Below are 27,960 nucleotides of genomic sequence, written 5' to 3' on the forward strand. Positions count from 1 at the left end.
TGACGACAGAGGTAGGTTTTAAGGAGCTTGCGAAAGGCAAGGAGGGTGGGGGCAACTCTGATATCTGGGGGGAGCTGGTTCCAGAGGGTCGGGGCCGCCACAGAAAAGGCTCTTCTCCTGGGTCACGCCAAATGACATTGTTTAGTCGACGGGACCCAGAGAAGGCCAACTCTGTGGAACCTAACCAGTCACTGGGATTCGTGCGGTAGAAGGCGGTCCTGGAGATATTCTGGTCCGATGCCATGAAGGACTTTATAGGTCATAACCAACACTTTGAATTGTGACCGGAAATTGATTGGCAACCAATGCAGACTGCAGAGTGTTGGTGTAACATGGGCATATTTGGGAAAGCCCATGATTGCTCTCGCAGCTGCATTCTGCACGATCTGAAGTTTCCGAACACTTTTCAAAGGTAGCCCCATGTAGAGAGCATTACAGTAGTTAAACCTCGAGGTGATGAGGGCATGAGTGACTGTGAGCAGTGAGTCCCGGTCCAGATAGGGTCGCAACTGGTGCACCAAGTTGCGGACCCTCTCTGAGGGGGTCAATACTTTCCCCCCCCCTCCAAGGTTATGGACAGACAGATGGAATTGTCCTTGGGAGGCAGAACCCACAGCCACTCCGTCTTATCTGGGTTGAGCTTGAGTCTGTTGACACCCATCCAGACCCCAACAATCTCCAGGCACCGGCACATCAAAGGTATGCTTTGTTTCTGTTATTTGTGGTAGTAGAACAAATAATCCACAGAAATTGTACACTGTGACTACTAAACACAAACCTCATTGAAATCTGAACCAAGTCACACATTTATGCAGAAAACTCTTGTTTTAACTGCATATTTATGACATCATCTGATAGATATAGGTAGTGTTTATTCATCTGAATTTCATTAATATTCATTACCTGCAGAAAACAAATGTTGACTAAAAATCTTAATTACTAATCAATTTCTAATCATAAATACCTGGCAAAAAGTATTTTTAATTAGCAAATCTGTTCCCAAGTTGATAGATGATTTTTTGAAAGGCAAAATTTTATAAAATAAATACTGTATTGGAATGAGAAAGTGGTTGCTTAAAACAGTTTAAACTAATATACATATCTATATCAATTTATGCAAGTCACTATTTATTTGTGCTTGTGCTTCAATTATTTTTTATGAAAACAATAATTTAATATATGTTTAAGTACATTAGGATTTTAATATATTATACTATTATTATATTAATGTACTGTATAGACAAATCATTTGTCAATTATAATTATTTTAATATACAATAATTTACAATAAATGCATTTAGAAACTCTAACAAAATTCTACTATATTTTATTGTGAATAATCAGGAAATATACACATTGGAAACTATAGATGTCTGCTAACACATAATATTCAAGGTGACTAGCAAAGCAAATGAGATTCCATGGTTGAGAAAGTATGGTGTGTACCTCCACAAATATAGAAACCATTATTTTTTTAATATATAAAATAATGCATCAATTCTCTACTTTCAAGGCACTGAATTTCTATGGTAGCACAAATTATTTGGGAATGTGGAATAATATTCCCTAGTTAACAGTGAAGAGCTACCAAAATTTTTACTAACACATTGTGGGTGTGGCTTAAACAGGATGCCCTGCATTTTCTTTCAACATCTTTCAGTGCAAATTGGGGGCTCTGGGATGGAGCTCCATTTTTGCTATCCCACTATGCCCCGCCCCCTTGTCCAGGCCTGCTGATTAAGGAAGTTATTTTTTTTTTTTTTTAAATCTTACTATTTTTCCTGGCCGAGTTTTCAAAATAGTAATTAGTTTTGTTACAGTACCCTAAAATAGCCAAAAACTATGAATAATGGACTGTATTTATTTCTTCTTCTTTTTTAAAAATAATCTTTATTAAATATATACATTAACAGAAGAAAAGGTAGAATGGAAAATAACACATATATCAATTATTGATACAATCATAAATATCATATTGAATAACAAATTAAGAAAAAGAATAGAGAAAAAGAGAAAAAGGAAAAAAGAGTGGTGTGGATAGAAAGAGAAGATTATAGGAGAAGAAAAGAATAGCAGCTGATATCTTGCACATCAATAATATATGACCTCTGATTTGAATATGTAGATGGAGTAAACTTCCCTTCGGTTTTATTAACTCTTGGTAAAGTAGTAGTTGATTTTAACAAGTATAAATGAAGTTTGTCTAATATACAATATTACTAATTTATCAATATTTTAAGGGTTTGTACATAAAGTTTGTTGGATGCCGACAAGTTATATCAATTGATGTCTTATGTAGGTTGTATATAAGTATTGTAATATAGATTATGTCACAAGTTGTTATCTATAGATGATGTGGTTGTTGGACAGTCTTCTTTTTAAAAGATTTTTAAATATTTTTTTGTCTTAACCAGTAGTACCATTTGTCCCAGGCTCGGTAGAAATCTGACACATCCCTATTTTGCAATTCCATTGTTAATTCTGACATTTCGGCACATTCCAAATTAGAAGATTTAGAATAGTTGGACTTTTTTCTTGTTTCCAGAATTGAGTGTATTAAATTCTCGCAGCAGTGAGAATGTGGAGTATAATGTAACGATCTTCTTTTTTAATACTTTGTCTAAGAATACCTAATAAAAATAACTCAGGTTTTAATTGAATATTTTGAGATATATAATCTGATCTAACAAGTTTTTGATTTTTTGCCAATATTTCTTGGAGATCTGACAGGTCCACCAAATATAGTAGTAGGTTACAGGCTTTTCCCCACATTTCCAGCATAGAGGTGACATATTTGGGTACATTTTAGCAAGCCTGGCCGGTGGTAGTTGCCACCTATAAAACATTTTGTATTGGTTCTCTTGTACGGAATTACCATAGTTAAATGATAGTTTACGGTCCACATTCATTTAGATTGATCCAACAGAAAAAACATATAGCCCCTCCCTGGTACAAAGCTGAAGGGATCAGATCTGGTGGCCTAGAGGTTAATTCTCTGCCTTACAAGGCAGAAGCCCCAGGATCAAATCCCAGTAGGGGTATGGCTAGCTGATGAGGCCAGAACAAGGCCGAAATAGCGCTATCCTAGTCTCCGTTAATTTTAAAAATTCAGCAAAAACATGTTTTTGCTGAATTTGAAAATTGAGGGAGACTAGGATACACACACACGGACACACACATAGTGGGGAGGCGATATTTAGTCAGACACCAATTGTGCAAGTTTTCCACTTAAAAAGATGAAAGAGGCCTGTAATTGACATTATAGGTAGACCTCAACTATGAGAAACAACATGAGAAAACACATCCAGAAAATCATATTGTCTGATTTCTAATGAATTAATTTGCAAATTATGGTGGGAAATAGGTATTTGGTCAATAACAAAAGTTCATCTCAATACCTTTGTTGGCTACAGTGAAGGCCTACCAAAAATTTTACTGCCACACTATGGGTGTGGCTTATGCAGGATGCCCTGCATTTTCTTTCAACATCTTTCAGTGCAAATTGGGTGCTCTGGGGTGGAGCTCCATTTTTGCTACCCCACTATGTCCACCCCACCGTCTGGGGAGTAGCCCACCCCTGGTTGGCTATGACAGAGATCAAACATTTTCTGTAAGTCCTCACAAGGTTGGCACACATTGTTGCTGGTATGTTGGCCCATTCCTTCATGCAGATCTCCTCAAGAGCAGTGATGTTTGGGGGCTGTCACTGGGGAACACAGACTTTCAATTCCCCCCAAGGTTTTTCTATAGGGCTGAGATCTGGAGACTGGCTAGGCCTCTCCAGGACCTTGAAATGTTTCTTATGAAGCCATTCTATCATTGCCCTGGTAGTGTGCTTGGGATCATTGTCATGCTAAAACACCCAGCCGTGTTTCATCTTCAATGCCCTTGCTGGCGGAAAGAGGTTTGCATTCAAAATCTTATGACACATGGCCCCATTCATTTTTTTATGTAACCGGATCACTCATCCTGGTCCCTTTGCAGAGAAACAGTCCCAAAGCATGATGTTACCACCCCCATGCTTCACAGTAGGTATGGTGGTCTTTGGATACAACTCAGCATTCTTTCTCCTCCAAACACGATGTGTTGTGTTTCCACCAACAGTTCAACTTTGGTTTCATCTGACCATATGACATTCTCCCAATACTCTTCTGGATCATCCAAATGCTCTCTAGCAAACTTCAGATGGGCCTGGACATGTACTAGCTTAAGGAGGGGAAAACATCTGGCACTGCAGGATCTGAGTCCCTGGCGGCATAGTGTGTTACTAATGGTAGGCTTTCTTACATTGGTCCCAGCTCTTTTCAGGTCATTCACTAGGTTCCCCAGTGTGGTTCTGGGATTTTTACTCACCGTTCTTGTTATCATTTTGACCCCACGGGGTGAGATCTTGCATGGACCATCAGATCAAGGGAGATTATCAATAGTCTTGTATGTCTTCCATTCTCTAATTATTGCTCCTACAGTTGATTTCTTCACACCAAGCTGCTTGCCTATTGCAGATTCAGTTTTCCCTGTCTGTTGCAGGGCTACAATTTTGTTTCTGGTGTTATTCGACAGCTCTTTGGTCTTCATCATAGTGGAGTTTGGAGTGTGACTGTTTGAGGTTGTGGATAGGTGTCTTTTATACTGATAACAAGTTCAAACAGGTGCCATTACTACAGATAATGAGTGGAGGACAGAAGAGCCTCTTAAAGAAGTTACAGGTCTGCGAGACCCAGAAATCTTGCTTATTTACAGCTTTAAATTTCTTTGAACTATATTACAGTCTACAAACTACAAAGTGTAAGTTTTGGTGTTTTATTTAGAGTCTAAGGGTTGGCTCTTGCACCCCTTGAGAAGCCTGTCATCACTTTGGTCATGGCTATTTTTCCCATTTACCTGTTCAGGCCCCTGCTACACCTAAAAGGTTTGTTGACCTCATCACCCTTTAATGGGTTCTCCAGGATCGGGTACCAACCCATCCTCAGCAGAGAAAACCATATATAATGTGGCACCAGATTTAGCAAAACCTATTCAGGTGCCTTCCATTGACACACCAGTAGCAGCACTTCATTCATTATCTAGCATATCAGGGGATCCAGCTGAACAATCACTACAATCGATCCACCAGACAGTGGCATGTGCAATTTGTGCGTCAACTACAGCATCATTTTTCTCCTGAACATCGCTTATCTGGCTTCAACAGCTGCAGGAGCAGAAGCCCCTCAAAGATGCATGGCTGTGACAGAATATAAATAAGTTATTTGCAGCAGCCCAATAAATGGTGGACACTACCTTGAACTCTGCAAGGTTTGCAACTAAATCCATTGGTGCTTCAGTTGCCGCTCACCGTCTTTTATGGCATACCACCATAAGCGGCAATTAACTACATCTGCCTTGGCAGGACACCAGCTATTTGGAGAATATTTTGAACCTCTCCTGGCTGAAACTAAGGACCATAGGAAAATCCTCCCTACTATTAATCAGGAGTCCTGATTATAGCCCATTGCTTTACTCCAGACTTCCAAACCACCGATCCTATGGTTCGGGTGGGATGTCACAACAGACACAAGGGGGTTTTGGGCAGAGGCCTCGCAAATGAGTTCTATTGGAGTTGGGAAGCAGATAAATCCAAATAAACGAATGAACTTATTTATTTATTTATTTATTTGATTTGTATGCCGCCCTTCTCCTTAGAATGAATGAATGAATGAATGAATGAATGAATGAATGAATGAATGCCAATACTGGCATGATAGGGGTCGCCCATTTATAGCTAAATGGCCCTTTCAAGGAAGAGGAGGTCATTCATCCCAAAGCTCCCAGTGAATGTGTTCCCAAGAACCCCATCGGAGGCTGATTAGCCTAGTATGCAGACTGATGGGGTGAATCCACTAAGGATGCTTGGGTGAGAAAGACCATTACAACAGCTCTCTCTCTTGAATTCCACTCCAATCCCCTGAGGTTTTGTATCTGCTGTCCAGTCTCTAGAATTCTGCCCAAGCCAATCCTCATGGAGACAACTATTCAGCACTCCATGCCATTGAGACCATTACTGACTATCAACCGCTCTGAGTCCATTTCAGAATGAGCTGCATAGAAATAGATAGATAGATAGATAGATAGATAGATAGATAGATAGATAGACAGACAGACAGACAGACAGACAGACAGACAGACAGACAGACAGACAGACAGACAGACAGACAGACAAACGCCATATGAACCATTGAGGGAGGCTGCTTCGAGTCATTTTACATGTAAGGTAGCATTTTTGGTTGCCATTACATTAGCCAGGCTAGTTTCTGGATTATTTATTTATTTATTAGATTTGTATGCTGCCCTTCTTCGAGGACTTGGGGTGGATCGCAACATATAATATAACAATACAACACAAAGGCAAATCTAATTAAATTTAAAATTACAGTTTAAAAGTCCAATATTTAAAAACAATCATACTAGTTCAGTCATACAACATATCTCATTTCATTGGCCAGGGAGCTGAGACCTAATTGCCCCAAGCCTGGTGACATAGGTGGGTCTTAAGACTTTTTACGGACGGCAAGGAGGATGGGGGCCTCATTGGTCATGTCGGACTTGTGCCTATTCCATTCAGACAGAGTGATTCTAAGATTAGGGAGACTGATGACTGTTGATATAAAGCCAGAATAAGATATGGATTTTTGAACCATTGATAAAAATGTGTAATTATGTATGTTATTTTTAAAAAATTACGGTATGTACATATGAACCTGAATATGATGCAGAGGAGAAAAATAAAAATAAAAATTGGAAAAAAATATTTAAAAATATTCTTTCCCTGGTATTTTCATGGCAGGCATTCTTATCTTCCAAAAGAGAATTAAATAAAGAAAGATTTATGTTTCTAAAATGGAAGAAAGTCTCGGACAGTACAGGTGAAGAACAGAACCAATGGTAAACTAAAAGGAAAATATTAATTGGTCCCAATGGCAAAGCCTAATCTATATCCATTAATTAGGTCCAAATATATTAGTTTCTGACAGCTTCTTCTTAAATCCATTGGTGTTTTTACAATACCTAAATTTATTTTGAATTCAATCACTGATCTCTCTCACTATTGCCCATGATGGGAAGTATGATGTTTCTAAGGTTTCTGTGTGTTTCTCAGTCTCCCTGGAGATGACAATGATTGAAGACAGAATCTTTTGCATGAATAATGTATGGACTACCACTGAACCACTCTAACTGGGAAAGATTACTATCAATGATAACGAATAAATCAAAATCTTCTAATCTCACAGTGGTTGGATATATTCTCTAAATACCGGTACATCTTATTAATCAAATAAACTTACCCCCTACTCATTACAGTTATATATTTCTCAAATTTTCTACTTGCACACAGCAATTATTTGCATGTTTACTCAAAATTATATCTTATACTGCTCCCTGAGATTTACTCCCTTACTCCCTGCAATCTTATCAACTCCTTTCTGATAATATACGCTATTGGGGTAAATAATGCATACTTCTGAAGTATATAGAAAGATCATGGGAGCAGAAGATAAAATTATAAGACCTGCATAATTATATCATCACATAAATGTCATGACTTATATATCAAATGCCAGGATGAAAGTATGGAATATAATTTGCACAATAATGTCATTCATCATTTTGGAATCAGCAGAAATTGATACTGATGCCTTTCAGTGTTGTTTTATTAATCACTATCATAAATTCTAATTTTCACTCTATCCACAAACATTTAGAGGTAATCCATTTACAATTCTAATGGATTCATTTATAAATCAAAAGGTTTTCATAAAATGTATTAGGGAGCAACTTATATAAGGTAAATCAGCATTTCCCAACCGGTGTGCCACGGCACACTAGTGTGCCGCGAGACAAGGTCAGGTGTGCCGCGAAGCTCCTAGGGAAGCTCCTGCTGGGCAGGGCACTGCTGGTGCCGGTGCCTACGACCTGGAGCTCCCACTCGCAGCTGCTCCCTGGCTACTGCCCGATGCCGCTCTTTCCGGCGCTCTCCTGCTGGGCTCCAAAGAAGGAAGGCGGGGGAAAGGAGAGCTTCAGTCTTCGCGCCTCCTTTCCCCCGCCTTCCTTCTTTGGGGCCCAGCAGGAGAGCGCCGGAAACAGCGGCATCAGGCAGTAGCTGAGGGACAGTTGCGAGTGGGAGGTCCAGGTCGGAGGCACCGGCAGCGCCCCGCCCAGCTGGAGCTTCCCTGGCGTCGGCTGCAACCAGTGTCCTTTGGGGCCCGGCGGGAAGGCACTGGCGGTGGGAGCGGGAGGGTGCCGGCTGCAGCGGCCCCAGGCAGTCGTGGGGAGATGGCAGCGGCGAGAGGGAGCTCCAGAGAGAGAGAGAAATAGAGGGAGACATAGGAAGAGAGGCAGAGAGAGAGAGAGAAAGAGATAGCAAGAGAGACACAGAGAGAGAGAAAGATAGCAAGAGAGACAGAGAGAGAGAGAGAAAGAGAGACATAGCAAGAGAGACAGAGAGAGAGAGAAAGAGAGACATAGCAAGAGAGGCAGAGAGAAAGAAAGAGATAGCAAGAGAGACAGAGAGAGAGAAAGAGATAGCAAGAGAGAGAGAGAGAGAAAGAGAGACATAGCAAGAGAGACAGAGAGACAGAAAGATAGAAATAGCAAGAGAGGCAGAGAGAGAGAGATAGCAAGAGAGACAGAGAGAGAGAGAGAAAGAAAAAGATAGCAAGAGAAAGAAAGAGAGACATAGCAAGAGAGACAGAGATAGCAAGACAGAGAAAGAGAGATAGCAAGAGAGACAGAGAAAGAGAGAGAAAGAAAGAGAGATAGCGAGAGACAGAGAGAGAGAGAGAGAGCAAGAGAGGGGGAAGGAGGGAGAGAAAGACATAGAGGGAGGGAAGGAGGGAGAGGGAAAGAGAGCAAAAAAGAGGAAGAAAGAAAGAGGGATGGAGAGAGAGAAAAAAGGGAAGGAAGGGAGAGAAAGAGGGAGAAATAGAGCGAAAGGGAGGATGAGAGAGATTTTTTTTTTGTCCAAACTTTTTTTTAGTCCCCCCCCCCAATGTTCCCCAGGATTTTGAAAATATGAATAATGTGCCGCGGCTCAAAAAAGGTTGGGAAACACTGAGGTAAATGATCTTTGACATATATTCTAAATCAGCACAGCTTGTATGGTGAACTACAGTAATGATAGTGTCTGGTGAACTGCAGCAGTAATAGTAATGTTTAAAGTACTTCAGATTTCTTATACAACAGAGCTCAAGAGAGAACAGTAAAATTTGAAGAAAGTCATAAAGAAAAACAGTTAAATCTTTAAAGAAAGAAAATATGATAGAACAGAGAATATAAATACATTACTAATTAATTTATTTGATAATAAATCCCAATGCTATCTCTATGAAATAATGGGGTTTTTTAATAGCATCTAAAAAAATCTGGCTTTACATGAAACAGAAGCTACAGTTCATTTCACATTGTATAGATCAAAAGGCAGTATATCATGTTCATTATTCACCATCAAGATTATTTTCAGGATATTAAATTGAATCAAGAATCATTTGTTTATTGTTGTGAGCCGCCCCGAATCGTTGGAGAGGGGCAACATACAAATCTAATAAATTATTATTATTATTATTATTATTATTATTATTATTATTATTATTATTATTATTTGTTCCAGAAGCTTAGAAAGACAGTTCCAAGAATGTTGGTGCTTTATTTGGGTATGCCCAGGAAAGTACCAGACTAGCAGTCTTTCTTCACACATTTAGTGATGACAAATCTATTCTTTCAATATAAAACTTTACAATATAAAACTTTTTTATTTTTTTATTTAAAACAAAACACATGAAAACCATAAACATAAAAGAAAAACACACATATCCAGGATGACTTATATCCCAATTTTCATCAGAAGCACACATGAAACTATACGTTTTTACATTAAGTGAGACCATTTTTGTCTATATTTACTATAAATACTATATACGGTATTTAATAAGAAAAGAATATTTCAAAAAAGGAAAAAAGAAAGGAAAAGACACAGAAAAATCTAATTCCAATATAAAATTTTTCATTTTTCATCCCCTTACTCTCTACATTTTTTTCTTTTTATGACCCTTTATCCAGGATTATCGAACTTGCGTCATCACGGCAGTGTCACCTAACATATCAGAATTTTTCCTCCTTCACTAAACCGGGCATGGGGGTGGCCAGCATGTGACACATCTGCCAATGATCTGGGAGTATGACAGCCCTGCTTTAATTCCTTTTATTGGGATGGGCTCAGGGTGACTGAATGGAGCTAAGCATTTACTGACTAGATACCCTTCCTAACTCCTATTCAGAGTTCACAGGAGATATTTTTCCTTTATGCTCTGATAAAGGAACATCTGTCACTGTTTTGTATTGAACTCTCAGTCTTCTGAGTGGGATACAAGCATCTTCACTTCTAGGTCACCATACCACTCAGTCTCTATATGCCAAGGACTTTTATAATGGAAAGATCCACATACCTGTACAGTAGACCATCCCATTCCCATGTTCCTTTATTTTGTATATAGCTATAATGAAAATAGTATGTTTGTGCAGCATTTCAGAGGCCTTGCTTAATGATTGTTCAAAGTCATTAAGAATGACTTTACAGCTGTAAATAATTTCTAATTATTGTGGAATATTGCACCACCACATTTGACTGTATTTTGGGTTCTTGGCAAAAAGCTTGTAATTATAACTCTTTACAGCATGGCTATAACCTATTATATTATATTAGTTATTTATTTGTTATTTTACAGCAGAAAAAATACCTATTTATTACATTGGATTCACTTAATGCCCTCACGGTTTGCTAAGCAACGAGGTACCGTATTTTTCGCTCTATAAGACGAACCTGCTAATAAGACGCACCTAGTTTTTAGAGGAGGAAAATAGAAAAAAATATTTTGAGCCAAAAAGTAGGCTAAAATATTTATTACAATAACACTGCCCTAGGGGAATTGGGAAAATATACAAACAAGCCCCCCTCTCTCTTTCTTTCTATCTCTCCCTCTTTCTCTCTACCTTTCTTTCTCTTTCTCTCTCTCCCTTTCTCTGTCCCTCTCTTTCTTTCTCTCTGTCCCTCTCTTTCTTTCTCTCTGTCCCTCTTTCTTTCTCTCTGTCCCTCTCTTTCTTTCTCTCTGTCCCTCTCTTTCTTTCTCTCTGTCCCTCTCTTTCTTTCTCTCTGTCCCTCTCTTTCTTTCTCTCTGTCCCTCTTTCTTTCTCTCTGTCCCTCTCTTTCTTTCTCTCTGTCCCTCTCTTTCTTTCTCTCTGTCCCTTTCTTTCTCTCTGTCCCTCTTTCTTTCTCTCTCTTATCTCTCCTTCTCTCACTCACTCTCTTTGTATCTCTCTCTTTCTCTCTCTCCTTCTCTATCTCTCCCTCTTTCTCTCTCCCCCTTTCTATCTCTCCTCTCCCTTTCTCTGACCCTCTCTTTCTTTCTCTCTGTTCTTCTCTTTCTTTCTCTCTGTCCCTCTTTCTTTCTCTCTGTCCCTCTCTTTCTTTCTCTCTGTCCCTCTCTTTCTTTCTCTCTGTCCCTCTTTCTTTCTCTCTCTTATCTCTCCTTCTCTCACTCACTCTCTTTGTATCTCTCTCTTTCTTTCTCTCTCTCCTTCTCTATCTCTCCCTCTTTCTCTCTCCCCCTTTCTATCTCTCCTCTTCCTTTCTCTCTCTTTCTTTCTCTTTCTCTCTCCCTTATTTTTTCTGTTTTTCTGCTGTGGGCGGTTTAGGGCCCCTCAAACCCCGACGACCTCGCCCCCCGGATCCTGGCCGGGACAGGGCAGCTTCCTCTGACAGGTGCCGCGCAGGGCCGAGGGGGCTCAGCAGGAGGCGCAGCAGCGGGCGGAGAGAGGGAAGGGGGGGCAGCGGCGTCCCTCCTGGCCTTGGCGGGCAGCCCGACCCTCCCCACCTCCTGCAAACGCGGCGGGCGGCGGGGGGGAGAGCGAGGAGCCGGCTCCGGCGGGCGCGGGGCTTGGCTGGCTGGCTGGCGGGGGGAGCGCCACGGGGGGAGCGCCGCTGGTGGTATGAAGGGAGACCCTCCTCCGGGAGGGAGGGGGCCAGGCAGCAGCTAGCCAGCCGAGTTCGCAGCCAAACTTTGCACAGGCGGCGGCCGGCTGCGAGCGACTGGCTGGGTTTTGGGTCTTCGAGACCTCCCCACCTCCTGAAGCGATTCCCGTAGCCTTCCCAAAGGCTCGGAGCCGCCAATGCTCCTCCGGTGCCACTCTGCCTCCTAAACCTGCGGGGTGGAGGCGTTCCCCGGCCCAGCACTTCCGGAGGCCGAAAGGCGCGGCTCTCTTCGGGGTTGGGAAGAGGAGAGGCGGCGACAGAGGCGGCGGTCTCCAGATGAGTATATCGCCGCCGCCCCCCCTCTGCTCCAGCACCTCCCCCCCCCTCCCTGCCTGCATCTTCGCTCCATAAGACGTGGCTGATTTTTCATCCTACTTTGGGAGGAAAAAAACTGCGTCTTATGGAGCAAAAAATACGGTAGTTCACTTAAAATGACTCACTTCACAATCATCGTAAAACCGATCCTTAAATCAGCCCTAACCCTAACCAGTCCTAAGAAGGGAGCTATTCTTTATTTATTTGGAAATAAGTTCAGTGTATCTGTAAAGGGGGTTCTTATCTTGCCCTTCATCTCAGGCAGTCAAAACATCAAAATAGCAAGTTTGGCTATTGTGAAAAAAAAGAGTGCTTGAATGAAAGAAGTGCATGCAATCGCTAATTTAGTTTCAATGACATCTATCAATCCTTTTTGATCTATTTTATTTTTATTCTGCCTTTCTTTCTTTTCACGTAACTCAAGGTGGCAAACATAGTACTGCTTCCTCCTCCTATTTGTAATAGTTTAGGAATATTATTATTTCACTACTTCTTCACCTTTAAAGGCTGTTCTAAATTCCCCATCCCTTCAGAAAGTGGAATAGGAAATATCACTAACCATATCTCATTCCCTTCCTTGACAGGGTAATTGGTTTGATGGATAAGGGGAATGCAATATATATAATGTGACTTTGGCAAGGCCTTTGACAATTCCAGATGGCATTATCAAAAAGTAATTGGAGAACTGTGAGCTGGCAGATGGCTACAGCAAGGTAACAAATTCCATGGGGGTAGTTGTGCTACAAAAACTACAAAAGACTGTTATGGCAACTTAGATATTAACTATTTATTGGAGGATAACTAAGGGATCTTAGAGCCCTCTTCATCAGATAATCAAAGCAATTTCTTCCTAATTAGAGTATCCAAATATCTGTATAATAAAATAGAAATAGATCTTCATAATATCGTCATACAAGGAAATGTCTACATTGAATAGAATGAACACTTTGATAAGTTCAAGTTTCTCAAAAGCCTTCCTTGAAAAATTATTTATTTATGGTAGTGTGAGATCATTGCAAGATATGGTCGATGGAAATAGTTTGTGATGGTTGACTGTCAGTGTTTGATCTGTGTCAATTTATTTTCCTGCTTACAGTAGCCTGTTTATTTTGTACAAATAAAAATCAGAATTGTTGACAAGTGAAGGAAGCAATTAAAGTCTGGATGGATATAGTTATTACATTTGCAAAAATTGCTTTAACATATAAAATTCAATATTTTCTTGCAGAACCCGTGTCATCTTCTTTACTGCAACCAGATAGTTGTTTTGAAGGTAGCATTAGCAAAGTGAGGCAGAATAAAACAGAGGTGTGGTGCTCTGCTTCAAATAAACCTGCAACTGTATCTATTCTTTTTATTTAAATCAGTTACATCCTCAGAGAAAAATTGGTTGCTTTGGTTTTTCACAGAATCCTTTCTCAGACACATATCTTTTCTAGAAATATGTTCTCCTGTGACTGCAGGGTTTAAGAGAACGGAAGCATTTGCCTTTAGCATCTAATGCTAGAAAACAAAAGTAATTGTGTGAACTACGTATACATAATGTATAGTTTGAGACACTGGAAATTATAGGGTTTTTTAATATTGATTCCTATGCATTTATTATTTAAATATATATATTTAAAAATATATCTCCTATTAAAACAAAATTGGATAATCAATAATTAATTGTAAATTATTTATGCAATTTAATTATACAATTAATTATTGTATGATTAATTTGCCTAAAATAATTAAAATATCTTTCAAAGTGTATTTTTCAAAGTATTATCCCTAAGCTATCTGTATTGTATATTTTCTTATTGTGAAATCTGTTCATCTGTTTATTTAAATATTTATATTTTGACCTTCTGAGATAAATTCAAAGGAGTTTCAAATATTTTAGGAAATGGAATTTGTACAAATTGCATGTAGTATAAATAAATGTGGATCTAAGTATTTATGCATCTATGCATGCATGTGGGCAGTGTTATATTAATAAAATTATTTCAATCATGTGATACAAAATGCATACTGCAACATGGATACTTCACAAAAACATAATCATGTTACAAATGTTGTATTTAAAATATTTGTATTTCATATTTCATTGAGATATTCCTTTCCACCCCAGGCTTATACAAGTTATGCATGGTATATTTGTGTGTATGTTTGGTTTTTAATAAGGGTTTCTTAGTTATTTTAATATTAGATTTGCCATATGCTGTTTTATTGTTGTTGTTAGCCGCCCTGAGTCTACAGAGAGGGGCGGCATACAAATCTAATTAATAAATAAATAATGTGTGCTAAAATGCAACAGGTGGTGTTATATTCAATAATAGTATGTGAAAAAGTAATCTTAAATGCCAACTTGTATTTCTTTTTACAATGAATATTTTAGGCTAAAATAAATAATACCAAATAAATTCCAGGAAAAGCAAACATAAAATAACAATGTTTAGAATCTTTCTCTTTGTTATATCCTAAGAGATTACTATGAAAATATGTAATGGAACTTGTAAGCCTGAATATGTTGCTCACCAGTTCCTATTATCCTTGGCCATTCTAGTTGAGGAAGGTGGGTAATGACATCTGGAAAGCTAGAGGCTCCATATCTATATTCTAATGTTTTGTCAATTTTTCATAAATGTTTACAGAGCTTTTCTTTATTTTCATTCCCAGTCTCTCTTATGAATACTTTTCTTATATCTGTTCTATTAAGCATTTATACTGTTTAACTAAATTTAACTGACACCTTTTTGACAATCGCAGCCTTGAGTTAGGAGGTGTGGCAGTTGACTATCAACAGGGTATCTTCGTTTCTTTTAGCAAACATTCTATATTAACTTGGTTAGTTCTTATTTTGCTCTGTGTATATTTTGGGTAATGGATACTTACATAGTAAATATAAAAAATAAAAGTAAAATCCACATTTTTAGATTAGGCTCTGTAGAGCCTAAATCCTTTATAACAACTACATAGGTTGTTTACATAAGCATTTGCTGATACATAAAATTATCATTATAAACAATTATAAACCACTCCATTATTTGAAAAATGTACTAAAGAGGCAGTAGCTCTTAAGTTTCATTATAAAATATTTCTACAGGATAATATTTCATACGTTTATGGTCAATGAAATAAGAAACACTGTAATATGAACCATTCCACACTAGAGACATTTTTGGGTTCCATTTCAATACATTTCTAAGTGAATCCAATTTTAAGAGTCAATTTATTAGGGTGGTGTATCTATTCCAACCAAATCTATGGTACATACCAGTTATGAATTTAATCTGCAACATTTAAAGGCAATTCATTTTTCCCCCCAAAATCATGTGAAAAATCACCCAATCCTAGGAAAAGGCATAGTGATTTCAAAGACAAATACAGTTTTCCCTCGTTTATCACGGGTGTTACGTTCCAGGACCACCTGCGATAGATGAAAATCCGTGAAGTGGTGTACATGGAACACTGTAAACGTAAAACAATAAGCGATTTAATTGCCCTCCCTTGCCCTCCCCCCCCTTGCCTGGTGAGCAAATGCAGCTTTGTCCGGCTACATCTCCCGGTTTCTTTGAGGGCAATAGGCAGGCGGGCAGGCGATCAAGCGGGCTACCCTGCGGACTCAACCTCACCTGCAGCAGGAAGAAGAGAAAGGAGCAGCTTCACACCACAATTAAGAACCATCCTTGCTCTCTGGGAAAGTTACAGCCAGCCTCGAACAAAATGGCTTACAATGAAACTACAGCTCCCAAGCTGCACAAGACGCACAGCTGCAGGAGCAGTACTCTGATTGGATGCCGGGATTGTCCTCAAGGCACCTTTCTTCCACTTGCCCCGCCCCTTGCGGGGGGAGCAAGAGGTTGCCATCCTGGGCTTCAGCAGAGGCAGCTCTTTTTTTTGTGCCAGCCTTGTCAGTGCATTTGCTCCACTGTGAGCATTCATGCATTTGCAGTGGTGGCAGCAGCAGCAATGGCTCATCGCTTTGGCGGGGGAGAGAAAGAGAGTGCGGGAGAGAAGAGTCGGGCCGAGTTTTGTGCCTCTCTCTCTCCATCGCCCACCGCTGCTTATGTGCAATTCAGGAAGAGAGATTTGATCTGCCAAACTGCTGGCAGCTGGTGATCAGCATAAGTAATTTGCAGTACAGCACGAAAATTGCAGCAAAAACCCCATGATGCACCAAGTCCACGAAAGGTGAACCGCGAAGTGGCAAGGGAACATTGTTTATAGATTTGATAGAAGCTAATCGAAACTACTAAGATTTACTACTGCAGAGCAGAGAGGTCAAAAAAATGCAGAGAATATTATGAACCCTGAAGTGAAAGAGTCCACCTTTTGAACATACGTTGACGATACACATGTGTACAAAGGGGTAGAACTTTTATCACATGCTCACAATCATCCTCTTGATTTTTATGCACCATGATTCTAGCACCACTAATTTAGTTTTGCAAAAAAGGATCAAATTATGTAGCATCATTCCAAGTTGTCGCTTTATGATGGTTTAACCAAATTGCATTGTCTTTAACCTGGAGTTATCCTTTTCCTTTTCAGCACCCTCCTTGATAGGTATGGTCAGGAAGGACTGGGCTTCTCAAAACAGCATTGCCCTCTCATGGCAAGAGCCTGCTTTTCCTAATGGAGTCATTCTGGACTACGAGATCAAGTACTATGAGAAAGTAGGTCTTAACTACAATAAAATAAAACCCTTGAATTAGCCTCATATTCTAACATTATCCCCTTTTTGCACATCAGTTTATAGTATAGCCTGAAGCTGTTTGTTTTTGTACCAAACAATTGGCATTTTAATTTAGAAAGCCACTTTCCAGACAGCTGATATTTCCAGGGTTTGGGGTTTTTTTTCATTTTAGATTTTATCAATTTCTTAATTAATGAAATTGCTTCTAGTGGGTCTGTTCAGTGGTGACCCCAGTTTATGGTGAAAAATTCCAACCATACTTCATCACACACAAAATATCACACACTTGGAAAAAATAAATAGCATCTTAACTACTTAAAACTAGTAATAGGAAATTAATTATTAGTTCCATGTGCAACTTGTTATCAGTCAACATCACATTTCTGATTGTAATATGTCACACTACAGAAATAATTTGATTGCTTTTTAATCCCAATGTTGAAGAAAGACACATCAGTATATATACACGTAAGTTTTCCTAAAGTATGTTGGCATTACATCTTACAGAATGTCAGTAAATGGCTGGATATTGTATGAGACCCTAGTTTGTAGGAAGTCTCTGCAAAACAAATATTAGTTTGGCAGATTTTTTTTAGTGCTTTGAATAAATGCTAATATTTAATTTGAATCTAATCATAGATCACATAAATTATATAGAGGCTAATTATGTGTCTATGAAACAAACAGTATTTTTTAAAAATATATCAGAAATAATACACCAGCATATATACAAATATATGAATACAGCAATGGCTTAGACTGATTGTTTGATTGATTGATTGTTTGATTTTGAGGTGCCTACTCTAAAATATTTCTTGATTGGTTACAGTTTTTAAAAAGTACATCATATAAAATAAAATAAAACCTAAAAACACAAAACATTTTAAAATGAACTTTAATTCACAATGGAAATATATTTTCCCATTTCTTCTTCCAACTTTCAATCTTTTGACACCCTCTATTTGTACCAGAGCTGTTTTCCAGAGTTTGGGCAGTTTCCAAACTTTGTATGGTTAAGGCTTCTATTACAAGAAAATATAATATTCACTATTTTTTGATTCGTCTTTCTCAACTAGTCCTCTTTATAATCTCATATAATTTAGGAGTGTCTCCCATCCCCACAATGGGGTTGCGGGAATAGAAGTTTTCATTCCTTGAACTCATTTTATCTCAAAGCCATTTTGAAACAAAATCATAGTATATAGTGTATCTACTTATTCTGCAGGCTTTGCTAATGATTTGCAAGTATCCTTTGTCTCCATTTTTCTTAGAGCTGTTCAGTTCTATCAGTTTGTATTTCTACTGAGCAGTTATTAGTGTTACAATTTCTGGAGGAATACATGTGCACATAAATGTTTGTAAGTTATAGTAATTCGTTCAATTGATATCTTAAAGGAGATAGGTAGTCTAGACAGACAAAATATAAATGAATGAATGAATGAATTAATCTTATATTTACAGTGACCTTGTATAAACTAGACGTTCTTAATCAATGAGTTAAAATGAAAAGATTTCTGGATATAAGTACCTTGCTTTTTGTAAGTGGCAAATATCCTTTCAATCATAATCAACCAATAATGAAATAATGTCAGACATACTGTTGTGTGAATACAGTATATACAGTACTTCCATTACTTAAAACTCAAATCATTCATAATGCAATTTATTACACCTGCAAAACTATACCAGGGCTGGGTTCTAACTTACCTTATCTCATTACCTCCCGCTCCATGTGGCTGTGCATTATAGGCGTGCATGCACTTCATACATGTGCATATGTGCAGTGCAAACAAAAATAAAAAAAAATTCCCCAAAATAATATCCGAAAACAAGACGGTAATGACATGTGCAGTGCTGGAAACAATCTGGAAAAACAACCTGGAAAAAAATCCAAAAAAAGGATGGCTACATCCACAGACTGGCACTGATAGAATCATTTCTGTGATGTCATCGTAACATCACCAGTGGCTTGCTACTAGTTCATGCAAACCAGTCCAAACCTGGAGAAACCTACCTCTGATCTATGCATGTAAATATGAGTTATATGCATATATGTATATAGAATTTTTTTAAAAAAAAAATCTATAATCCTTTATTGGACTTTAAGAAAAGCCTAAAGAAACAAAATGTAGTCTATAACAATGTACAAAAAGCAAATGGGTTAATCATTTGTGAAATATTACTACATGGGTTAATCATTTGTGAAATATTACTACATGAGTTAATCATTTGTGAAATACTACTACATCTGGAATCTTAGTTCAACACACTCTCATAGACCCAATTATGTGAATAGAAAATAGTGAAGAAGACAGTAAAATGATGTAGCGTATATTACAGGGATATTTTAAAAAGTTGTTTCTGCTAAGAATAGAGAGATGGAAAAATATGTTCAAAATCACATTTATCTGTCTCACATGAATAATAATGTTAAAAACTAATAAAGGGACAAAGAGATACAACTTCTCACCTTGGTTTTTCATCTCGAATCTTTTCATATTACTAAGAAAACATAGTCATGAATATCTGCCCACTGGGCATATTCACAGTCCAACTAAGCCCAGTTAACAAAATATAATGCTCTAATCATTGTATACCTAGCCAATTAGCATAAATGTAGAAGAGCTGGATGCATCCATTTCTGTCACATTCTGTATAGTATGTTTATGATTACTGAATGTAATATTGTGTTCCTCTGATATGCCAGAACTTTGGGTCAGAAAACCAGACCTTTGAGGAGCAAAATTATCTAATTAAAGAGTAATAACCATAGTTGTGTCATATGTAAAGTACAATGGTGGGTTCCTACCAGTGAGATCAGCGATTCTGCACTGGTAGTGGCTGCTAGATTGTGCAATTGCACACTGCTCCGGTGATTGTCCATTGGGAAGTGCCATCTTTTTCCTTGATTTTTTTTTCCTTTTTTTTTTTGCTTTTTGCGCATGCACAGAAGCAAAATCTTATGAGCGGGTGCTTGCACATGTGACATTTTGAAGATTTTTTGCATCCCTGCATGCAAAGAAGAAAATAAAATCATGAAATCACACATGGGCAAGCATCCCCTTATAAGATTTTGACATGATTTTGCTTCCTGTTTATGCACAATCACATGAGGGATGCATGCGCATGCATGCATGTGGGCGCACCCAAATGAAGAGGATACACATACAGTGCACCGGTTTGCAGGTAAGTACAACCTGCCGCTGGTACAGTATTTTTAAAAAATGGTGGAGGAAATAACAAATGACTTAATATTACACTATACAGTATATTGTTGCCCTCCCCCCCAAAAAAAAATCTCAGCCAGTGTAGGAGACAGATTAGAATATATTTGTTTGTTTGTTTATTGGATTTCTATGCTGCCCCTCTCCGAGGACTTGGGGCGGCTCACAACATATAATAAATAGTGTACAACATCTTGAATCCAATTAATTAATTAAAAATATAAAAACCCCAAAAGCATAAAAATTCACTCAACATTCTCTCAACACATTCATTGGCCAGAAGGCAAGGATCTAATGACAGCAGGCCTGGGGCAGTATGAATCTCTGGGGGGAGCTGATTCCAGAGGGCCAGGGCCCCCATAGAGAAGGCTCTCCCCCTAGGTCCCTCCAAATGACATTGTCTAGTTGACGGGACCTGGAGAAGGCTGAATCTGTGGGACCTGACTGATCACTGGCATTCATGAGGCAGAAGACGGTCTCGGAGGTATTCTGGTCCCATGCCATGTAGGGCTTTATAGGTCCTAACCAACTCTTTGAATTGAATCTGGAAACCAATTGGCAATGCAGACCGCATAGAGTTGGATGGAGATGCACATGTCTATGACTGCTTGTGCTGCATTTGCACAATTTGTAGTTTCTGAACGCTTTTCAAAGGTAGCCCCATGTAGAGAGCATTGCAGTAGTTGAACCTTGAGGTGATAAGGACATGAGTGACCATGAGCAAAGACTCCCTATTTAGGTAGGGCCACAACTGGTGCACCATGTGAACCTTGGCAAACGTCCCCCTCACCACAGCCAAAAGATGATGTTCTAAGGACAGCTGTAGATTGAGGAGGATGCCCAAGTTATGTACCCTCTCTGAGGAGGTCAAAAGGTGCCCCCCCCCAGGGTGATGGATGGATAGATGGAATTGTCCTTGGGAGGCAGTACCCAATCGCAATTCTAAGAGACCTATTGATGTATTCCCAGGTTCCAGAGAGTTTTTGCCTACAATTTGGTGGGCAGTTGTTTGTTGCATCTGGAAGTTATTGCATACCAAAACATTCTAGAATAGGGATTACATTATATCTTTTCTAAATCACAAAAAACATTAACTATAGGGCATTGAATTCTGCTCTATTCTCTGTTTGTTTCAACTATACATACACACACAGCACACATACCATTTTTTCAGAGTATAAGATACACCGGAGTATAAGAGGCACCTTCATTTTTGAGGAGGAAAATAAGAAAAAAACTGATTGGCAGGTGTTCCTGGAATACCCCAAATTAGATGTTCTCAGAAATGAATTTTAGCAACAGATTCCTTGATTGTGAGCTCTGCTCCTTGTTTGTTTATTATTTATTTATTTATTTATTTATTATTTGGATTTGTATGCCGTCCCTCTCCGAAGACTCGGGGCGGCTCACAAGTGAAACAAATCATAAATAATCCGACTAAATTTAAAATATTTGAAGATTTAAAAAACCCCATATACTAACAGACACACACACAAGCATACCATGTATAAATTAAACATGCCCAGGGGGAGATGTTTCAGTTCCCCCATGCCTGACGGCAAAGGTGGGTTTTAAGGAGTTTACGGAAGGCAGGAAGAGTAGGGGCAGTTCTAATCTCCGGGGGGAGTTGGTTCCAGAGGGCCAGTGCCGCCACAGAGAAGGCTCTTCCCCTGGGGCCCGCCAACCGACCCGGAGAAGGCCCACTCTGTGTTTGTTTGTTTGTTTGTTTTGCCTCTGAAACCTCTATTTCAGAGGCTTCTTTTCTGAAACTCTGCTTGGGAGACTTCTTTTCTGAGGGGCTTCTTTTCTGTAGCTCCATTTGAGAGGCTTCTTTTCTGTAGCTCCGTGTGAGATGTTGGGCGAGGCTACATTCAGAACATAAGACACACCCAAATTGTGACCCTCTTTTTCGTGTGTGGTGGAGGGAAAGGTGCATCTTATACTTTAAAAAATATGGGGGGCTGTATGTTTATTTATTTAAACCTAGTATAAATAAAGCACAGGTTGGGAGTTTTTAGTGAACTATACAAGAAACTATTTGTTTTTTCTAAGATGAGGCAAGCTGAACAAAGGACACATGCTGGTCTAAAATATGCAGAAACATTGGATTGCTCAGGTACAGCATTGATCATTGTTCCAATAGGATGGCCCAACAGAATGGCTAGTAGACAAGTAGCTAGACAGTATCACTGAAGCATATGAAACTGAAATATACAAGTTTTTATATTTTTTTTCAAGCTTTTCCGTTATTTCTAATATGGAAATTCATGAATCAACTTATGAATGAAACTATAGACATATAAAATTTGGACATATTGTATCAAAGATAATTGAAATAAACAAATGATTTACATCACTTTCAGTCACCTAGTTCTGCATTACCTCTAACTTTGTTAAGTAAAAATACATGTTCATTCTTAACTGTGGATTGATTGTGTACTTTTTCAATGAAACAGGTTTCTCACTGATATTGCATTAAATCCAATGGATCTTTCATTTTGTTTAAATGTAGAAGTGAGGCTCAAAGTCATGTTCTATTTATTCTATTCCCCTGCACAACAGCTAAGTCAGAGCTTTTCATTATTTAGAATGAACTACGATAAGTTGTGGCATGTAGGAATAAGTCAATATCCACCTACCGTTCATTGAGTTGCCTTTTTCAAAAATAATTAATTTTTTAAGAAGTCATGGATCTGAATTTGAATTTGAAGATGAGATTTGTACATTTTAGAAATTACATGTTCATCAGTAATACACAATTGTAGTTCAGATTCTAGCTTACTTTGCTCATACCATAATTATTTTTATATGTTTTAAATCTTTCAAATAATTGTAATTGAAAAAAAAACATTGACAACTATATTTCTCTGCATTAGTTGCTCTCTTGATTTAATTTTATACTGCCCTGGGAGGTTTTGTAGAGTAGCTTATAACATTAAGCTATAGTGCAGCTAAACATTTTGTCATTGTTTGTTTATTTATTTATTTATTTATTGGATTTGTATGCCACCCCTCTCCGTAGACTCGGGGCGGCTAACAACAATAATAAAAACAGCATGTAAATCCAATACTACAACAACTAAAAAACCCTTATTTTAAAACCAATCATACCTACAAGCAAACATACCATGCATAAATTGTAAAGGCCTAAGGGGAAAGAGTATCTCAGTTCCCCCATGCCTGATGGCAGAGGTAGGTTTTAAGGAGCTTACGAAAGGCAAGGAGGGTGGGGGCAATTCTAATCTCCGGGGGGAGTTGGTTCCAGAGGCCCGGGGCCACCACAGAGAAGGCTCTTCCCCTGCGCCCCGCCAAATGACATTGTTTAGTTGACGGGACCCGGAGAAGGCCCCTCTGTGGGACCTAACTGGTCACTGGGATTCGTGCAGCAGAAGGCGGTCCCTGAGATAATCTGGTCCGGTGCCATGGAGGGTTTTATAGGTCATAACCAACACTTTGAATTGTGACCGGGAGGTTTGCACCCTTGATGACCCATTTTGGGACTGGAAGGGCTCCTGCATCAACCTGAAAGCCAAAATGGGGTGCAGGAATACCAGGCAAGGCCCCAAAATGCAATGCAAGCACCCTCTGTACGTGTTCTCCCCGCCCCACCCCCTGCACATGTGTGGCAGAAACCTGAAAGCCAGCTGGCCAGTAGGAGGCATTCGTGCACACTTGGTGGAGTTGGACTGGGGCAATGGCTGGTGTGCCCGCAGAGAGGGCCCTCCATGCCACCTGTGGCATGCATGTCATAGGTTCTTTATCATGGCTGTAGTGCAGGGGTCCCCAAACGTTTTACACAGGGGGCCAGTTCACTGTCCCTCAGACTGTTGGAGGGCTGGACTATAAAAAAAAACTATGAACAAATCCCTATGCACACTGCACATACCTTATTTAAAGTAAAAAACAAAATGGGAACAAATACAATATTTAAAATAAAGAAGTAATAAGTAATTAAGTAATTAATAATTAAAGTAATAAAGTAATTTATACTTCTTTATTAACAAGTAAATTTAAACTTAAATCAACAAACTCCCTCCAAAGCAGCTTTGCTGGCCGGCACAGGGCAGCTGCCGCGACAACAACAACGGCCCCGTGGCAGCTGCTGATGCCGAGAGCCCGAAGCCCGCTGTCCAGCATCAATGCCAGGCTTCGGGTGAGCACAGCTGCGTGCCAGCAGCAGGAGCTGTTGGGAAGACAGACGCAGCAGCTCTGCCGGGAAGGGATGTCAAAGAGGCCCTGAAGGGGGACAGGACGGTCCCCGCCGCCTGTATCAGCAGTGAGGTGGACGCACCAGCTGGCGTGGGAGAAGGCTAGAGTTGCACGGAAAGCAGCACCCACTGGTGGGGCCTGGTCTGAGAGGAGCCGCCGCTGTCACTGCACCAATGGCAGCTGCTGTTGGGGCAAAGTGAAGGGGAGGGCGCAGAGGCGGTGCCTGCCAGAGAAGTGGAGAGAGAGAGAAGTGGAGGTGTGCTCACAAGGAGATTCGGGAGCTTATTATATCGATCGGTAAAATCTTGTGTGCTGCCGCGGGCCGGTTAAAAGACCTCAGCGGGCTGCATCTGGCCCATGGGCCTTAGTTTGGGGACTGCTGCTCTAGTGTAACATTATGTCCAATTCAAGCTCTTAGAAAGTAACAAAATATGGCAGATAAAAAGACTCAGTTTCACCATCTGAGAAGAAAATGATAAATACGTCTCAATTCTTTTTTGGGCATCTTTCATTGCTTTTCCACTCTACGAAGGATTGGATTCCTAATTTACTTTCAAACAAAATAATACCCTTTAATGTGTCTTTTATCCCAGAAGAGGTAAAACTGCCTGTAACTCTTTTTACCCCAAGGTAATACAATATATAGAAATACTGGGTTAGCGTTCTAATTTTAGAAGCTATTATCTCCAGTCATTGAACTGTGGGGATATTCAATAAATCTATAGTCAAAGATAATTTACTGTGGAAAAACATAATAGTAGGATCTTACAGAGGGGATTTCAAGTTCTACTGCCATACAAATAAATGTTTGTTTAAAACCTGTTTAATTCAGACAGCTAGGCTTAAATCCATTGGGGGGGGGGGGGGAATTCACTTCAGATTTATAAAATGCAGAGATTACCTATATAATTAATGTGAAAGATCTTAAAACAATACTTGTAATGTTTTGAGCATTTTACAGGAACTGTTTGTCATTATCTTCAGGATTGTTTTATCTGCTTTTATTTCACTGCTCTGCAACATTGGGAATTGGTATTAATGACATTGCTTCTATTATTTGGGAGCAATTTCATAAACATGCACAGCTTAGTATTCTACATATTGATTCCAAAGTTTTTGTGTAGGAAAATTGGCATTAATGAAGTGATATATACAGCTGAAAAGGAGCAATCAATATCTGAGCCGTTTTAGTGTTTTACAGGGTATATTTCTCCCTCAGCTATTTCCATTTCAGCTATACTAATTTCTTCTAAATTTGAACTTTTCTATACTATTGAACCTTATAAGACCTTATGCTTTTCAAACTCCCTTAAAATTAAAATGAAAACTTTAATATATCTTTTTTAAATTTTTTATTATGATAATCGCTGTTCTATTAATTATGGTAAGCTATAAGTTCCAGATGTAGTCTATTTTTTTCCAATCTGATTTATGTTCATTTTGCCTTATTTCTTCTTTTTTCTTCCTGATATATAATTCAGTTATAATTTTATTAAACTGCAATTGACCTGGGTCAATTATATGTATAACTAATCCATCATCCTCTGGCAGTTATGTTCTGCGAAACTAATAAAATTTTTGAAAAGAAAAATACATATTCATTAATTTCAAGGAACAACACTTATTTTTTATATTATTTACCTATAGTTATAAAGAAGGGGTGTTTGATTTATTTGTAACCTTATAACCTGCAATCAACTTTACTGTTTAAAATAAATCATCAAAATCCGAAGAGCACAAATTTTTTAGTCATCACCATGTTAGAAAAGAATAACCTAATGTTAGTGGGGGTGGCAGCCCACATGAAATACCCATCGTAGTGGAACCACATTAGCAGGTACAGACATTCAAGACATTCATATTATAGATTATAAATTGTGATAGATAGATGGCAGGCAGGCAGGCAGAAAGACAGGAAGGAAGGAAGGAAGGAAGGAAGGAAGGAAGGAAGGAAGGAGGGAGGGAGGGAGGAAGGAAGGAAAGAAAGAAAGAAAGAAAGAAAGAAAGAAAGAAAGAAAGAAAGAAAGAAAGAAAGAAAGAAAGAAAAAACTCATTTTCTAAGCCACTGACACTTCCTTTGGAAAAGTACAAATAAAGAAGGAAGCTATCTCAAAAATCTGATTTATTATTTATGTTTATTTTGTTTATGTCGTTTTTTGTCTGTTCAAGTAGCTAATGAATGAATATAATATAGAATATCTCCGGGACCGCCTTCTGCTGCACGAATCCCAGCGACCGGTTAAGTCCCACAGAGTTGGCCTTCTCCGGGTCCCGTCGACTAAACAATGTCATTTGGCGGGACCCAGGGGAAGAGCCTTCTCTGTGATGGCACCGGCCCTCTGGAACCAACTCTTCCCAGAGATCAGAATTGCCCCCACCCTCCTTGCCTTTCGTAAACTTCTCAAAACCCACCTCTGCCATCAGGCATGGGGGAATTGAAATATCTTCCCCAGGCCTATATAATTTATGTATGGTGTGTTGTGTGCATGTTTTTTAAATTATGGGTTTTTAACTTCGTATTATTAGATTTGTATTGTACATTGTTTCTATCACTGCTGTGAGCCGCCCTGAGTCTACGGAGAGGGGCGGCATACAAATTTAATAAATGAATTAAATAAATAAATAAATAAATAATCTCTTCAGCAGTTATCCATTTTTTTCTTGATTTTTTTGGTCTTTTTGCTTCCTGCGCATGCACAGAAGCAAAAAATCGCCAAAATCTCTCTCGTGCACACATCCCCTCATGAGATTTCCACATTTTTACTTCCTGAGCATGTGGGGATAAACGCACACACATGCGCATAGAACATGCAGGTATGCAAGAGTCCTCATGCTGCATGCACAGCACACTGGTAGCAGCAGATAAGAGGAATCCTGATTACTGTTGTGAGTGCTCCTTGTCCACTTCAAGTCATGTCTAATTCTGAAGAGGATGAGCCAAGCCCCTCTGGGTACCCTGGGCCAGGGGGGCTGCCAGAGGAAGATGAGAGTGAGAGTGAGACAGAAAGTGATTGGGGAGAGCCTGAGAGGGCTGATATGATATTGGGAGAATGGTCTCAGCCAGACAGTGGGGAAGACATGTTAGTAGAAAACAATTGGATAAACCCTCACTATAGAAGAATGGCAAGAAGGCTAGAGGAGATCCAGAGTAAAAGGTATTAATTCACAGCCTTAGCTCTTTAAGGTGTAATGTCACTTCCAGGCAATATAAAGGAATGGGGTTGTGGGAAATGGAGCGTGGAACCTTAATAGTTCTATGGAAGAGACGAGAAACCGGGTGTGTGCTTAAAAAGAAGTTTTAAAATCATGATTTCTGCCTCAAAAAGACAATCTGTGCTAAATGCTGCACTAGGAAAAGTTTTCAGTGAGCTAATGCATATGTTTTGAGTAAATGAATGAGTGTTAGGTAAAGACTGAGTTTGGCGCACTTCCCAGACCCAGATCAAAGCTGGCTCTAAATGAGATAGAATTTG

General features: G+C 39.1%; 1 protein-coding gene across 1 annotated transcript in view; it reads left to right on the forward strand.

Moving 5' to 3' along the window:
- Positions 1 to 27,960, forward strand: part of EPHA6 (EPH receptor A6) — a 475,355-nt gene that overhangs the window by 287,627 nt on the left and 159,768 nt on the right. The window contains exon 6 of the mRNA XM_070750196.1: positions 16,910 to 17,034. Within this exon, the coding sequence (XP_070606297.1) occupies positions 16,910 to 17,034 (125 nt within the window). The remainder of the gene's footprint in view (positions 1 to 16,909; positions 17,035 to 27,960) is intronic.

Source organism: Erythrolamprus reginae, chromosome 4 (genome assembly GCF_031021105.1).
Source record: "Erythrolamprus reginae isolate rEryReg1 chromosome 4, rEryReg1.hap1, whole genome shotgun sequence".
In the NCBI taxonomy this organism is placed as follows: Eukaryota; Metazoa; Chordata; class Lepidosauria; order Squamata; family Dipsadidae; genus Erythrolamprus; species Erythrolamprus reginae.